This window comes from Ostreococcus tauri (genome assembly GCF_000214015.3).
Source record: "Ostreococcus tauri WGS project CAID00000000 data, contig chromosome 11, whole genome shotgun sequence".
NCBI lineage: Eukaryota > Viridiplantae > Chlorophyta > Mamiellophyceae > Mamiellales > Bathycoccaceae > Ostreococcus > Ostreococcus tauri.
Window position 1 is genome coordinate 474,915 of NC_014436.2, and position 15,128 is coordinate 490,042.

At 61.7% G+C, this 15,128-nt stretch overlaps 10 protein-coding genes across 10 annotated transcripts; 5 read left to right on the forward strand and 5 right to left on the reverse strand.

Moving 5' to 3' along the window:
* Positions 1-108: 108 nt before the first annotated feature.
* On the reverse strand, positions 109-312 carry OT_ostta11g02630 (Acyl-CoA N-acyltransferase; the record flags this gene model as incomplete). The annotated part of the gene is made up of 1 exon (XM_003082035.2): positions 109-312. The coding sequence occupies one exon, from the start codon at positions 310-312 to the stop codon at positions 109-111; it is 204 nt and encodes a 67-aa protein (XP_003082083.2).
* Positions 313-513: 201 nt separating this feature from the next.
* Positions 514-2,430, forward strand: OT_ostta11g02640 (Helicase, C-terminal; the record flags this gene model as incomplete). Its single annotated transcript, XM_003082036.2, has 1 exon — positions 514-2,430. One exon carries the CDS (start codon positions 514-516, stop codon positions 2,428-2,430), a length of 1,917 nt encoding a protein of 638 aa, XP_003082084.2.
* Positions 2,431-2,935: 505 nt separating this feature from the next.
* OT_ostta11g02650 (Uncharacterised protein family UPF0016) lies at positions 2,936-3,856 on the forward strand (the record flags this gene model as incomplete). Its single annotated transcript, XM_022983052.1, has 1 exon — positions 2,936-3,856. The coding sequence occupies one exon, from the start codon at positions 2,936-2,938 to the stop codon at positions 3,854-3,856; it is 921 nt and encodes a 306-aa protein (XP_022839980.1).
* A 96-nt stretch (positions 3,857-3,952) lies between these two features.
* On the reverse strand, positions 3,953-4,636 carry OT_ostta11g02660 (Peptidase S54, rhomboid; the record flags this gene model as incomplete). Its single annotated transcript, XM_003082039.2, has 1 exon — positions 3,953-4,636. One exon carries the CDS (start codon positions 4,634-4,636, stop codon positions 3,953-3,955), a length of 684 nt encoding a protein of 227 aa, XP_003082087.2.
* A 709-nt stretch (positions 4,637-5,345) lies between these two features.
* OT_ostta11g02670 (Ferrochelatase) lies at positions 5,346-6,959 on the forward strand (the record flags this gene model as incomplete). The annotated part of the gene is made up of 1 exon (XM_022983053.1): positions 5,346-6,959. The coding sequence occupies one exon, from the start codon at positions 5,346-5,348 to the stop codon at positions 6,957-6,959; it is 1,614 nt and encodes a 537-aa protein (XP_022839981.1).
* A 186-nt stretch (positions 6,960-7,145) lies between these two features.
* OT_ostta11g02680 (Endoribonuclease YbeY) lies at positions 7,146-8,894 on the forward strand (the record flags this gene model as incomplete). Its single annotated transcript, XM_022983054.1, has 1 exon — positions 7,146-8,894. The coding sequence occupies one exon, from the start codon at positions 7,146-7,148 to the stop codon at positions 8,892-8,894; it is 1,749 nt and encodes a 582-aa protein (XP_022839982.1).
* Positions 8,895-8,964: 70 nt separating this feature from the next.
* Positions 8,965-10,140, forward strand: OT_ostta11g02690 (Peptidase S8, subtilisin-related; the record flags this gene model as incomplete). The annotated part of the gene is made up of 1 exon (XM_003082042.1): positions 8,965-10,140. One exon carries the CDS (start codon positions 8,965-8,967, stop codon positions 10,138-10,140), a length of 1,176 nt encoding a protein of 391 aa, XP_003082090.1.
* Positions 10,141-10,147: 7 nt separating this feature from the next.
* OT_ostta11g02700 (Trypsin-like cysteine/serine peptidase domain) lies at positions 10,148-10,903 on the reverse strand (the record flags this gene model as incomplete). The annotated part of the gene is made up of 1 exon (XM_003082043.1): positions 10,148-10,903. The coding sequence occupies one exon, from the start codon at positions 10,901-10,903 to the stop codon at positions 10,148-10,150; it is 756 nt and encodes a 251-aa protein (XP_003082091.1).
* Positions 10,904-10,979: 76 nt separating this feature from the next.
* OT_ostta11g02710 (unnamed product) lies at positions 10,980-12,803 on the reverse strand (the record flags this gene model as incomplete). Its single annotated transcript, XM_022983055.1, has 1 exon — positions 10,980-12,803. The coding sequence occupies one exon, from the start codon at positions 12,801-12,803 to the stop codon at positions 10,980-10,982; it is 1,824 nt and encodes a 607-aa protein (XP_022839983.1).
* Positions 12,804-12,907: 104 nt separating this feature from the next.
* OT_ostta11g02720 (Acyltransferase 3) lies at positions 12,908-14,485 on the reverse strand (the record flags this gene model as incomplete). The annotated part of the gene is made up of 1 exon (XM_022983056.1): positions 12,908-14,485. The coding sequence occupies one exon, from the start codon at positions 14,483-14,485 to the stop codon at positions 12,908-12,910; it is 1,578 nt and encodes a 525-aa protein (XP_022839984.1).
* Positions 14,486-15,128: the final 643 nt, after the last annotated feature.

The window sequence follows — 15,128 nt, forward strand, 5'->3', positions numbered from 1 at the left end:
AATGCGCGCGCGGATGGATTGGCGGCGCGGCGGCGCGACGACGATGACGTCTATAACGCGTGATTTCAACGCGTCCGAGCGAGTACTGAGGGTTTGATCGTCGTGTAATCATCGTCGCGTAATCTCGCGATGGAGCAGTAGTCTGGGCGGTCTCTCGCGCGCGAGCGCCTCCGCGTCGGTCTCGGCGCTCTCCGCGGCGAAGCCGGCTTTCTCGTACGCGCGTCTGGCGGGTACGTTGTCGCGCTCGACGTGCACGTACGCCGCCCGCGCGTCGGTGTGCGCGGCGAGCCAATCGGCGGTGGCGTTGAGCATGAATTCGGCGATTCCTCGGCCGCGGTTTTCGGGCGAGACGCAGACGTTGAAGACGTACGCTCGCGGCGGGTTGAGCGCGGCGACTGGATCGAACCGCGATTCGGCGTCCGCGTCCGAATCGTCGCCCAGCGACGGGCGCGTGCCGATCAAGAACTCTCCAGGGAGCGACCGTCCGAAGTGCACGTCGAGCGTGCCGAAGGGATGACGTTCGATCCGAGGGATTGGGCGGGGTTGATGCGACGCGCGAGCGCGTCGGGGGTTCGGGACGGCGACGACGGCGACGGCGACGAGGATTCGGACGCGGTCGGACGCCGAGCGCGGGTGTTCGGGAGAGAACCCGCGAGTTTCGAGGAGTGCGGACTTCCGGAGACGATGGTGAAACATTTAGTGGAGAACGTCGGGTTCGCGTCGCCGACGGCGGTGCAAGCGCGGACGATTCCGCGAATGTTGGCGGGACGCGACGTCTTGGTCCGGGCGGAGACTGGATCGGGGAAGACGCTGAGTTACATCGCGCCTCTGTATAGTAAAATAGGTGGGATCACGCCGAGGGTGACGAGGAACGAGGGCACGCGCGGGCTCGTGCTCGTGCCGACGAGAGAGCTCGTGACGCAGGTTGAGGATTTGGCGAGACGCGTGGGACGACCGTTTCACTGGGTCGTGACGAGCTCGATCATGGGCGGGGAGAACAGGACTAAGGAGAAGGCGCGACTGAGGAAAGGGGTGTGCTTATTGATCGCCACTCCGGGTCGGCTCCTTGATCACTTGCGCATGACGGAATCGTTCAACGTCGACAACTTGAGATGGCTCGTCCTCGACGAGGCGGACCGGCTATTAGATTTGGGATTCGAGGAGGATCTGAACGCCATTCTGAACGAGATCGGACGGCGAACGGAGGGTGCGAGCATCTGTACCGCCCTGCTCTCCGCCACGCTCACCCCGGGGACGGCTCGTCTGGCTGAGCGCATGACGGACCCCGTCACCGTCGTCGTCGAGCCCGAGCGCGACGACTTGGAAATCGTCGGCGACGGCGACGGCGACGGCGACGGCGACGACGAGGGTGGCATGGACGTCGAGGGGTTGAAACGAATGGCAAAAATCATGGCGGGTGGCGATCGCGTGCGCATGCCGGAGGGATTGAACCACACCGCGGTGGAGGTTTCGATGAAGGCTCGACTGCCCGCGTTGGCGGGTCTCCTCGCGGGTTGGATGCAAGGATCCATCTCCAAGGCGATCGTCTTCTTCTCATCGTGCGAATCCGTGGAGTTTCACTACAAAACTCTCCGATGGCTCGCCGCCGGGGGCAAGGGTAAGGTGGAGGACGACGACGATTCGGTGCAAGGCCCGTACGAGATTTTCCGTCTGCACGGCTTGCTGAGTCAAGGCGAGCGCTCAAACGTGTTCAAGAACTTTGCCAAGACGAAGACGGGTGTTTTGCTGTGCACCGACGTCGGCGCGCGCGGTTTAGATTTCATCGGCGTCGGCGCCACGGTACAAGTCGACCCACCGAGCGACGCGACGACGTACATTCATCGCGTCGGTCGCACCGCCCGTCTCGGCGCCGCGGGCGAAGCCGTGCTGTTCTTACAGCCCAAGGAGCGCGAGTTCGCGGAGGTTCTCACCGAAAAAGGCGTGTGCTTCAAAAAGGGAAGCGCCGCGGCGATGCTCGACGTCCTGGGCGGCACCGAGGACGCGAGCGATCGCGACACGCGCGCCTTCGCGGACGCCCCGCATCTGCACCCGGCGTCCCAGCGCATGCTCCGTCGCCTCCAGGCGAAAATCGCCTCGGACGCGCGATACGACGCCCTCGCCAAGGACGCGTTCCGCGCCCACGTCCGCGCCTACGCCGCCTTCCCGAGCGCTCTCAAGCACATCTTTCACGTCAAGCGTCTGCACCTCGGCCACTGCGCCTGCGCCTTCGGGCTCCGCGACGCCCCGACGCTCATCGGCGCCTCGGCGACAAAGGCGGCGCTCAAGCGCGCCCGCGACCGCGCCGTCGCCGACGCGCGCGCGTCCAAGTCCAAGGCGCGCGACGTCCGGGTCGCCAAAAAATCAAAGAAACTCGCTCGGGGCGCCATCGATCGTCGACCCATCGGCGTCGACGACGCGGGCGCGACGTGAGCCCTCGCCCGGGGGCGTCGCCGTCGCCGTCCCGGTCGCCGTCCGCGTCGCCGTTCCGCGTTCGCCGTCCGCGTCGGCGCCCATCGCCCAAAGCACGTCCCCGCTCGGCGCATCGCTCGCGGCATCGCGCGCAGTTGACGATCGCGCGACGACGTGTGCGTACGACGACATCCCGACCGAGCGCCACGGGCCCGGACCGCGTCGCCCGCGCGCCGCCGCCGCGCGCTGACTGTACCGCCGCGCGCGCCTCATTCGCGCCCCATTCGCGCGTCCGCACCGCGCGACGCTCGAGATGTCGTGCGCGCGTCGCCCGAGCGCGCCCGCGTGGACGACGACGACGACGACGCGATGTCGCGCGCGCGCGCGCGGGACGTCGCGCGGCGTCGTCGTCAAACGATGCGAGATCGCGATCGATGGCCAATGGGGACAGAATCCACGCGCGTGGACGACGACGACGGCGACAGGCGCGGTCGTGGTCGTGCGTGGGCGTGGGATGGTGCGGTCGATGGCTCGGGCGAGGGCCGGGGCGACGCGCGCGCGCGCGGCGACGGCGTCGGGGTCGGAAGGGAGCGATCGCGAGACGGCGGGAGGCGACGCGTGCGACGTCGACTTTATGAAACGCGTGAACGATGAAGCGAACGCGGTGACGACGCCGTTCGCGCTGCAGGCGGTGGTGGCGAGTTCGTGCGCGCTGGCGGCGGTGATTTTGTACGTGGCGTTGGATTTGGGGTCGACGGCGTTCGTGGGGAACGCGGGGCAAAAAATCGTGGACGCGATGGCGCGGAGCGGGTTCACGGCGGCGTTCGCGTTGATTTTTGTCAGTGAGCTCGGTGATAAGACCTTCTTCATCGCCGCTCTGTTGGCGATGCGCCTGGGGCGGTTGAAGGTGCTCTTGGGGGCGACGAGCGCGTTGGCGGCGATGACGGTGATTTCAGTCGCCATCGGGAGGGCGTTCCAGAGCTTGCCGGCGTCGATGAAAGCGACGCTGCCGGTGGGAGAGTACGCCGCGGTGGCGATGTTGGTGTTCTTCGGGGTGAAGACGCTCAAGGAGGCGTTGGAGACGGATCCCGCCGGGGACACCCCGGAGGCGCACGGTGAGCTCGCGTCCGCGACGGAGGTCGTGTGCAAGTCAAAGAGCGGACGGGGGAGCATCATTCCCGGTTTCGCCGCCATGGTTGAGACTTTTACGCTCATATTTATCGCCGAGTGGGGTGATCGAAGCATGCTGGCCACGATCGCCCTCGGCGCGGCGCAGAACCCGGTGGGCGTCGCGTGCGGCGCCACCCTCGGGCACTTCATCGCCACGCTCATCGCCGTCGTCGGTGGATCTCTGCTGTCGAAGCGCATCAGCGAACGAACGGTCGGCATCATCGGGGGTTTGCTCTTCCTCGCGTTCGCCGTGTTCACGTGGTTCGGCGTATTTTAGTTTTGTTTTCGATCGTTGATAATATCACAACTCGCTAGTTGGAAAGGTTGTCGTCGCGTCCCCGTCTCTCACGCGCTCGACGCGTCTTGAACGTCCTCACGACGGCACGAGTCGACTGAGGAAGAAAATGAGCAACACTCCCGCGATCGCACCGCCGAGATGTGCGACGTGATTGACGTTGCCGGCGCCCACCCCCGACCCCGCCGCCGCGACCATCTTCGCCTCGGTCAAAAATCGATCGACGACAAACTGTCCGAGAATGACAACCTCCAAGATACGTCTCCAGTTGAATTTCAATTTCACCAACACCGACACGGCAAAGAGCCCGAACACGGCGCCACTGGCCCCTAAGCTCACCGTCGCCGCCCCGCCGATGCCGAGCACGCCCCCGACGGATTTCGGCAGGAGCAACCACGACGCCACGTTCGCCCCCACCCCCGTCACGATGTACGACATCCACACCCCGAACGCCCCCTCCTCCTCCTCCACGAGTTTCCCAAAGATGTACAGAAAGAAAATATTCGAGCTCAAATGCGCCCAATTCGCGTGACAAAACGTCGACGTCACGAATTGCCACCACGTCGGCCGCGCGTGATTCAGATACAGCGTCTTCACCGCCCCGATCGCCAACCAATGATCCATCGCGAACAACGCAAAATTTATGAATAACAGCGCGAACACACCGTCGTATCCCACGCGCGATGTCCCGCTCGTTCGTCGCGTCGCCCGCGCGACGCCCCGTCCCAGCTCCCGCGCCGCGTCCCCCGCGTACTTCGCCATCAATCGCTCCGCGTCCGGCAATCCCGGGATCTCCGAACCGCCACTCGAGGCCACGCGCGCGCCGGTCGTCCGCGGTCGCCATCGCGCGCGCGACGCGCACACGTCGCGTCGGTTCGCCGTCGATGACGCGCGCGTGGCGATGCGCATCATTCCTCCGTCACGCCCCCCACGCGCGCGCGTTCGACCGCGCGCGAGCGCGCGTTCGACGCACGCGGACGTCACGCGCGACATCGACGTCGAACGTCCGCGCGCGGTCGAGCGCGGCGCCGATGCGGGCGTCGATCGCGTCGCGGTCGATGTGCGGGCTGGTGTGACAACATATATACCACTCTGTCCTTTTATATACGTACATACGCACACATAGACACCGAGTGTATAGTATACGTACCACATGTCCGACCACGGCACACGGCGCGGCCATCGCGTCGACGCCGACGATCGCGCGCCGGAGCCTCGCGCGCGTCGACCGCGCGCGCGTCGAGCGCGCGCGTCGTTGTCGTCCATCGCGCGCGCGCGAGACCGCTCGTGAACATCGCGGACGCGCGCGCGGTGTGAGACATTCGATCAGGATTCGGCGGCTCCACGATCGGGCCATCGACGACGACGACGCCGGTCGCGTCGCGGGTGATCGACGCGACGCCGCGCGCGTGGGCGCAGACGGTCGTGCGCGTGCGTCGGCGTTGAACGCGCGCGCGTGGAGACGACCGCGATGGAGACGCGGACGTGCGACGGGGGATCGATCTCGACGCCGCGCGGGCGGTCGCTTCGACGCGGACGGCGGGCGAGACGCGGACGGGCGCGGTGCGCGTACGCGCGAGACGCGTCGCCGAGCGCGACGACGGCGAGTGGATCGTCGAAGGAGACTCGAGTGGTAATGTCGCGAGGTAATGAGGAGAACGCGGGGGTGTTCGCGCGATACGGGAATAAACGGTTGCACTACTCGGAGGCGGGCCTGGGGCGCGGCGGGGCGCGGGCGCGGCGGGGGATCGAGCGCGCGCGGGCGTACGCGAGCGACCCGGCGGCGTTTTATCTGTCGACTGATTCCATGGATGATGAGGAGTATCGAGTCGGGGTGTTGTTGTTAAACTTGGGGGGGCCGGAGACGTTGGACGACGTGCAGCCGTTTTTGTACAACTTGTTCGCCGACCCGGACATCATTCGCTTGCCGGGGCCGGTGCAGTTTTTACAAGGGTTTTTGGCGAACGTGTTGAGCGCGCAGCGCGCACCGAAGAGTCGAGAGGCGTACGAGTCCATCGGCGGTGGGTCGCCGCTGCGGGCGATCACGGACGCCCAGGCGGAGGCTCTGCGGGAGGCGATCGAACGACGAGGGATCGAAGCCAATACGTACGTCGGGATGCGATACTGGAAGCCCTTCACCGAGGACGCGATCGATGCCATCAAGCGCGATAGAGTGAATCGATTGGTGGTCCTACCGCTGTACCCGCAGTTCTCGATCTCAACCTCAGGATCGAGCCTGCGTTTGCTCGAGCAGTGCTTTGCCGAGGACGAAGCTTTGGCAAAGGTGCGCCACACGGTGATCCCATCCTGGTATCAGCGCCCCGGGTACGTCAGAGCGATGAGTCAGATGATCGCACAGACGCTCAAGACGAAGTTTGATGACGAAAAGGAGCCGATCATCTTCTTCTCTGCGCACGGCGTGCCGGTGTCGTACGTCGAAAAGGCGGGGGATCCCTACAAGGATGAGATGGAGGCGTGCGTCAGACTCATCATGGAGGATCTGCGCTCTTTGGGCGTCGAGAACGAGCACGTGTTGGCGTATCAATCGCGCGTCGGGCCGGTGGAGTGGTTAAAGCCATACACCGACGACACGATTCGCGAGCTGGGGAAGAAGGGAACCAAGGCTTTGTGCGCCGTGCCCATCTCCTTCGTCAGCGAGCACATCGAGACCCTGGAGGAAATCGACATGGAGTACCGCGAGCTCGCCGAGGAGAGTGGGATAAAAAAGTGGGGACGCGTCCCCGCTCTAGACACCGATCCGCTCTTCATCGACGATCTCGCCGAGGCGGTGATCGAGGCGCTTCCGTACACCACGCGCATGTCTCGCCGGAAGCTCGGCAAGGACAACGTCAACGTTCCGCCCGCGGAGATCGGCGAGCTCTTGGCCAACTACGACCGCGCCAAGCTCGCGATTCCCGTCACCGAGAGTTCTATCCGTCGCCAAGGTCGCTCGGACGAGTTCAACGGGTCCAGCAATGACTTGGTAAACGTCTCCGTCGTCACCTTTTGCATCCTCCTTTTCCTCCAGTACGCCGCCGGCGCCAACGGCATCTTCGGCTCCTTCGGCGTTTTTAGTAATTGGTAATTTAATACCGGTAGTTTCATCCATGTTTCATCTTCACGATTCGCACCCCTCCGTCGCCCGCGCGCATCGCTCGCCTCCATCGTCGCCGCGGCGCCGAGCCGTCCCGTTCGGGGGACTGAAACGAACACGCACGCGCTCGGTCGCTCGCGCCCACCATTCTTCACTTCACGACTCGCACAGCGCGCGATGGCGCTTCGAACGCTCGCCCGCGCCGTGGCGCATCTTCGTTCTCGACGTCCGAGAGTCCTCAGAAGCGTCGCGACGCCCGGCATCGTCGCTCGAGCGTCGAGCGTTCGCTCGAGTGACTTTCACACCGTGCGCTCTTCGAGCGGGACATCCTCGATCGCGTCGTCGCTCGCGCGTCGCGCGCGCGTCGGACGGCGGGAACGTGGTGATGAAAAAACTCTCTGTCGGGGATTCGCGAGTGCGCGCGATGGGGAGGACGACGATGGGTTTGCGGACGACGCGGAGGACGTCGCGGAGAGCTTTTACGTCGGCTCGGTGGAGTGCGTCGCCGACGTCATGATCATCGATGAGGATGGGAACGAACCGCGAGAGGTGATGGAAAACGAACTGGATTTAAATGAATTGCGAGTTCAGGTGGAAGAGGACGCGCGGGCGGTGATGACGAAATTATTGACCTCGCGCGGGGACTCGGCGGGCGGAAAGGCGGCGCGCGGCGCGCTCCCGCGAAGCGTCTCACACATGGAACTCAGCGTCGCGCTGTGCTCGGACGAGTACATTCGGTCGTTGAACGCTGGGTACAGGCAAAAGGATAGCGCGACGGACGTCCTGAGTTTTCCCGCGGAGAGTTTCGGACCCATGGCGGTGCTGGGTGACGTCGTGGTGAGTGTGGACACGGCGGCGACGCAAGCGAGGGAGGTCGGCCACTCGTTGCGGGACGAGTGTCGAGTCTTGCTCGTGCACGGATTGTTGCACTTACTCGGGCTCGATCACGAGCTCGGCGAGGACGAGGCGGTGGCCATGGCGGAGGCGGAGCGGGAGATGTTGAGCGAGTTGGGATGGAAGGTCACGGGACTGACGACGCGCGGGAGTGAGGTCGATGAGACGTCGACCTCGTCGTCGCGATCGTCGTCGACGCAGAGGAGCGTTCTAGTGACAGATTTGGACGGGACGCTGCTGAACGAGGAGAGCGTGATATCACCGGGCGTTGCAGATGCCTTGCGCAGGGCCATAGCGGCGGGCGTAGAGGTGATCATTGCCACGGGTAAGGCGAGACCGGCGGCGATTCGCGCCGCATCAACGCAAGGTCTGGACGGAATCATCGTCGGCAAGAATACCCCGGGGGTGTTCCTTCAGGGGCTTGAAGTTTACGGTCGAGGCGGCGAGCTCGTGTACGAGGCGAAGATGCCCGAAGACGTCGTGCGGGACGCGTTCATGATGATGGACGACGTTGTCCACGACGGGTTGGCGCTCACGGCATTTTGCGGAGACACTTGCGCGACACTCGAGGACAACGTGCTGTTAGACGTGCTTCATCACACGTTTCACGAGCCCAAGAGCGATGTCGTCGCCTCCGTCGACGACATACTCTCCGCGCGCTCCGTCCGCAAGCTCTTGTTGATGGGCCCGAGCAAGGAGAGCATCAACGCCGTCCGTCCAATCTGGGAGGCCGCCTTCAAGGGACGCGCTGAGATCACGCAGGCGGTCGCAGACATGCTCGAAATTATTCCGATGGGGAACAACAAGGCGAAAGGGGTGATGAAGGTTTTGAAGTCCATGAACATCAATCCGGCGACGGATGTCGTCGCGTGCGGCGACGGAGAGAATGACGCCGAGATGCTCAAGATAATCGGATGCGGCGTCGCGATGGCGAACGGGTCGGAAAAGACGAAAAAAGATGCCGCGCACGTTCTCGAGGAGTCCAATGAACAGGACGGTGTCGCCGTCGCTATCGATAGGTTCGTTTTGTAAGAATATGTTAATGCGCCTTTCTGCAATTTGTTCCAACGATGTGGAGAAACAAACTCGTCTGTGCACCACAATGCGGCGATTTCTCACTACGGTCGTCCTTACGGCATGTGTATCGCGCGCAAACGCGTTCTCGCCGCGTAAATCATACGTTGTGTCACACGAGGGAGACGTTGACGAAATGTGTGACGCACTCGAGGGCAATCCGCAACCGTCTAAAATTCTCAGCAAGTGCCATCTGTGGAAGCTGCGTATTAAGTGCAAGAATAGGATGAGCTTGGCGAAAGCGTTTTCGCTGCACCTTAATTCGTTCGAGGTAGACGCGTTGCGCTCGTGCGTTCCCACCCTCGAGTTCATTGAGGACGGCTTTGACGCCGTGTCCCGTTCAGGCGTTTCCCGAAGCTGGGGTGTCGACAGAATGAACCAGCGCATGCTACCCCTGGACTCCGTCGTTCTCGAGAGAGACCACGAAGGCTTCGGCTCGATCGTTCACGTCTTCATCCTCGACACCGGCGTTCGTCGCACACACGTCGAGTTTCGGGACCAACTCTTTGGAGCTGGAAGTGACTTTGTCGATGAAGACGACATCCCGGACGACTGCGACGGGCACGGAACGCACGTCGCAAGCACCGTGGCGCAGGTCGCGTTCGCCCGTAAAACGATTTTACATCCCATTCGCGTGCTCGACTGTTACGGGAATGGTGATTTGACGAGCTTGCTCAGAGGTCTCGAGTTGGTCGTCGAAATAATGTCGAAGCTTGAGGCGACGGCGCCCGCAGTGGTGTCTCTCGCACTCGGCGTCAAAGCCGGCGTTTGGTCCGGCGCGCTGGAGCGCATCGTTCGAGAGCTCACCGATCGCGGCGTTCTCGTCGTCACGGCGAGTGGGAACCAGAACACGGACGCATGTACCATCTCTCCAGGGAACGTGGAAGATTCATTGACCGTCAGCGCGGTTGATGAGCGTGATGCGCGGTACGGTTCCGGAAACACCGGTCCGTGCGTCGATCTTTTCGCTCCTGGTGTAAACATACTCGGGGCAGAACATGAGAGCGACACAGCGTATGCGTTCCAAAGCGGGACGTCGATGGCGGTGTCGCATGCCGTTGGTGCGGCAACCAGAATTCTAAGTTTGGCGCCGGACATGCCGCCTCGCACGACCAAGCGCCATCTCATAGCCACCGCCACGCGCGACGTCGTTCGCGGCTCGCTCCTACCGAACACCCCGAACGCGCTACTATACATCAAGTAAAGATAAATCACAGCCTCTCCGCTACGAAGCGAACGGTGTCGATGGGTACCGCGAAGTTCACTCCATTCGGCTCGCGTCCTTGCGATCCCGGGACAACGCACAACCCGATCACCCGTCCCTCGCCATCGCACAGAGCCCCTCCGCTCGAACTCTCCGAAACCGTTGCGTCTGTCTGAATTAACCCCTTCATCATCAGCCCACCAACCACCGGAATCTTCCGATTTAATCCGCTCACGATTCCGCTCGCAAGGCTCGGCTCTCCATCTGGCCCGCACGCACACGCGAAACACGCGCGTCCAACCACCACGTCCCCGCTCGTCCCGATCGCCGCCGCTCGCGGTTTCCCAGCGTCACGCATCTTTAACAATCCAATCGGCACTCTGACGAACGCCACGCCCGCGTTCGCGTCGCTCACGTATTCGCATGTCGAGTCCATGACAGCTGAACCGCCGTTCGCGAACGCGATCGTTGATAACGATTTCAACGTTCCCTTCGACGCGCCAGAACTCGAGGTGGCGATCCAACAGTCGTTGGCGTCGACGTACCACACGAAACCGGACCGCTTTACGAGCGCGTCGTCGTTGAAGGAGAGAGAGACCAAGGAGTCCGAAATTCTTTCAAAACATCTCTGAGCTTGTCTTTCATCGACGAGCGACGCGCTCGCGGGTTTGACGGCAAACGGGGCGGCGATCGCGACTTTAATTGCGTCTCGTCGCGTGATTGTGGGCGAGACCGATGTGCGATGCGCGAGGGCGAAGGGCATCGGAGTCACGTTGTGAAGCTTCAGGACGCTTCGGCGAACATGTCACCTTTTACAATGACGTTCGTGATCGCTACGCTCACGCGTCTTCCCCCCACGGGTCTTCGTCTAGTTTTTCGTCGAATAAACTCTCGGCAGACTCTTTGGATTTGGACGATCGGCGCTTCGGCGGTGTCGGTTTGGGTGAGTCGCGCCCATCGTACGTCGGTGGCGACGTTTCCTTGGGCGTGTTCTGGATGTCTTCAGCCACGGTGACCGACGGCGATTCATCGTGGTCGGCGGAACGCTCGAGCATGGTGTTCCAATTATGTGTGACGTGCTTCGTGCGCGAAGCCTGCTCCGGCGTGAGCTTGCCAGCGGACATGAGAGCCATGCGCGCGGCGGCGAATGCGGATTCACTCGCGATTTGTTCCGGCTCTTGATTTTCTTCCTCGATCGTCGACGGATCTTCCAGGTTCCCGTGTGGATAACGCACGTAATCGATGTCGCTCGGATCGATTTCACTGCGCATCGACACCTGACGGCGAAGCATGTCGTACTTGTCTGCAGGAGACGGCTCGTCGCGATGACTCATCGATCTGCTCAACGATCTTTGTAACTCTGGCGTCACCTCCACCGGCGTTCCCATCTCTTCGTCGACGCATTCGGTCGATGCGTCGACGTCGGTGTATCGAGGCGACGGCGAAGGGAACAAATTCTGTCCTGGCTCTGCATCTCTCGTCATCTCTGGCACAGGCGTCATCGGAGTCAACGGCGACTCCTGAGAGGAGTACCGCGATGTTCCAGCCGCCGCGGCGACGGCGGCGATGTCCTTCGTCGTCACTCTATCCACCTTCCGCGGGCTCATGAATAATCGACTCACCGTGCGTTGATCGAGCGGCGTGACGAGCGGCGGCACGCAGCCACACAGCTTTGGGCACCTCGCTCGCCAACAGCAGTTCATTGTCTCTTGTGGCGTCTTCACCTCAGGTATTCGCGTGACGAGGAACGCGGCCAGAGACCATCGCACCGAGAGCGACATTGGACTAATAACGATCAAGTTAAATCCCTGATACAGACCGAAGACGTATATGTACGCCATGAAGGTGTTCACAGAGTCGCCGCATCCGTCTGCGGGATTTGACAAGTGCGTCCAGAGCGCGCTCACAAGAAGATTTGTGCAAGAAAACATGAAGCAAACCATCACGAATCTGTTCTGAAGCGCGTTAAACGCGCGCGTCGCCTTTATTCCCATCTCGATGAGCTGCTCCTCGTTCTCCAAATCCATTAACTCTCCGTTCTCCGCGCACTCAAATCCCACGTTCTCCGCGGCTTCGAAACTCGCCTTGGTCGCCCCCAGCGCCGCCAATCTCAGCGCGATCCCGAGCACGATGTCGTACGTCATCAACAACGCAAACACCCATATTTGCTTCGTCCAGAAGCCGCCGCTCACCTTCGCAGTCGTGAGATCCGTCAACACCATCGACACCGCCGCCGTGCTCGCGAGCTCCGTCAGCAAGTGCGCGAACCGACACTTCTTCGTGGTAAACTTCGAATCCCCCGCGAAAACGTTCAGGATCTCGTGACGTTCCCTCAAAAAGTCGATCCACGGCGCGAGCCTCCCGGTGCGCCAATCGAATACGCCGTATCCCAAGATGCGCGCCCAGCAGCACCACGGCACCGTCAGCAGCGGTCGTCTCCTAGGGAACACTCTCTCGGGCGGCGGCCACGTTCGCACGGTGTAAATCAACAGCGCGACCGCCAACATTAAGTTCACGAACCACGCCGCGATGCGCGTGGAGACTCCATCGTGCGTCGCGCCCGAGTCCCCGGTGTGCTCGGCGTCGTCCCAACAATGGTCGAGCAGCGCTCGTCCGCCTCTTCGCACGACGCGAAGCGCAACGTGACGGCCGACGGCGTCCATACCGCGCGATATGGATGATCGATCGCCTGCGAGGCGAGTTCGAACGCCTTACGGCGTCAGTGTGTGCGCGTGTGCTATGAAAGCGTTTGAATTCGGTTGAAACCTCACTTAGAGCGTCGCCGCAGGAGCCTGGCGAGGAATCTCGATCCCGGTTTCTCGATTGCGTGGTGCACCACGAAGCTGAGAATGGTGAGAAAAAATAAAAAGCCGATGACGACGACGTTGGGGTGCGACGTGCTCGCGTCGAAGTTGTGGAAGCAGTCGGCCCAGACCTTGACGTCGGGCGACGAGCGGTCGCACTCGGGAAATACGCGCCAGGTGTCGTACTCCAGAGCGGCCCAGGAGGTGAAGAGGGGGAACTGGAGAAGGTACATGGCGAAAGACCACGAGCCTATGGACTGCATCACCGGGTTTCTAAGGAAGGTAACGGTGAAGGACTTTCGAGTGACGGTGAGACCGTAGAGCCAAAATGCGCATGGAGCGGTGAGGAAGAACTCGTTGAAGATGCGGATGTTCTTGGAATCAGCGACGAGACCGGAGGCGGTGATGCAGGCTATGAGCCAAAGACTGAAGGCGAAGCTGAAACAATCGGTGAACCTGGCCCAGACCCGCTCGGTGTTCGGCGTGACGCCGCGACGCGCCAAACGCAGACGCATTGCGCCAAGCAACATACCCATGAAAAATATGGGAAGTCGTACGGGAAACCACGCTCGGCCGCAAAAGTACGCACGCATGCCATCTAAATCGTTATCAAGCGCGGTGACGACGACGTGCGCTCGAGAATCCATGTCGGCATCTCGCCACATGTTGCGAAACGCGGGCGAATTCATCGCTCCCATCAGACTCAACGGCGCCATGTAAGAAGCGTGGTAGGCGTACCACAAATACTTTCGGCAAGACTTTTGGATGGCATCGAATCGGTCGACGTCGCTAACTCTATTCTCGGGATCTTCTTGGAAATCAGACGATACTTTCTCATCAACTTTTGACATCAGTATATTGAGTTTGCGTGTCATCCACGGGAAACAAAAGTAATACCCGAGCTGACAACTCAGGCTCCAGCACACGGAATTCCAGTAGCACAGTGAGAACACCCACGACTGCATCAGAAAGGGAGTGAGAGCGATTCCCATGATGAGGTTGATCTCGCCGCTCTTGTTTTGCCAAAAGTTGTAATCGTTCACTATCGTTCTGTAATTAAGCGCGATGAAAGGTGCGTACCACGCGAGCGCAAACCAGTGCAACGGAAGCATGCGGATGTATCGTGTTTTGATGAAATCCCAGTACTGGAACCGAGCCGACTGTACCTTTTCGTGGTAAGCAATGTACATGACGAACCCGGTGATCAGAAAAAAGATGCTCACGGCAATACCACCCTGAAAGTCCAAGTATGGATTCGAGTTATTTCCGAAGAAAAGCAACCAGTGTCCGCACGCTATCTGAAGAGCCGTGATGGCGCGTAGACCGGTGATGGCGCTCGTATCAATCTCATCTACGGGTGTCACGCGCTCACCGAAGGCAGGTTCATCGGTTGCGGCCGAGTCTGGGCTCTGGTCAGTCATCTCATTTGCGCTCGGTTGACTCACTTTATCCTCCTCCTCAGCGCTCTCCCTGTCCTGATCATTTCGATCGTCGACAATGTCGACATCGCGCTGGAACGGAGCGGTCATGCAGCGAAGCATGATTCGCGTCTACAACCCTCGCCCGACGCGCGCGTCTGTCGTGAGTCTGCGACTCGAGGCTTGGTTGTCATCTGTAAATAGCGCATTGTCAACAACCGCGAGCGGATTTAACACAGCCTCAAATGGAGTCCTCGTTGGAGTACATTCGGACGTCAGAGCCGTGCGCGGTACTCGTCCATGATATTCGTATGATGACTCCATCGGCGCGTGATCTTGCGAATCGCGGCCGTATCTGGAGGTTTTCTTCGCCCACTGAGAGCGCACGTAAAGCACTCCGGCGGTGAGCGCGCCGACTACAGCAAGCGCCACCGAACCAGCAATACCAGGGGAAACGCCGAGCCACTTACGAGTGCGCGCGACGACATCATCTGTATCGCTATCATCATGTGAATCTGGCGCAGCAGACGGAGATGGAGGAGCCGCCGGTGCGCACACACCAAGTGCCATGAGCTTTCGACCCATCGGTGCCGGCGGCGCAGGCGGCCCGCGAATACCATCTCGTGACGGGCTGGACGTCGACAGCAGCGGACTTGGTGGTGGCGGGCTCCGTGGTGGCAGGCTCGGCGTTGGGCTCGGCGGCGGCGGACTCGGTGGTGGCGGGCTCGGCGTTCGGCTCGGCGGTGGCGGGCTCGGTGGCGGCGGG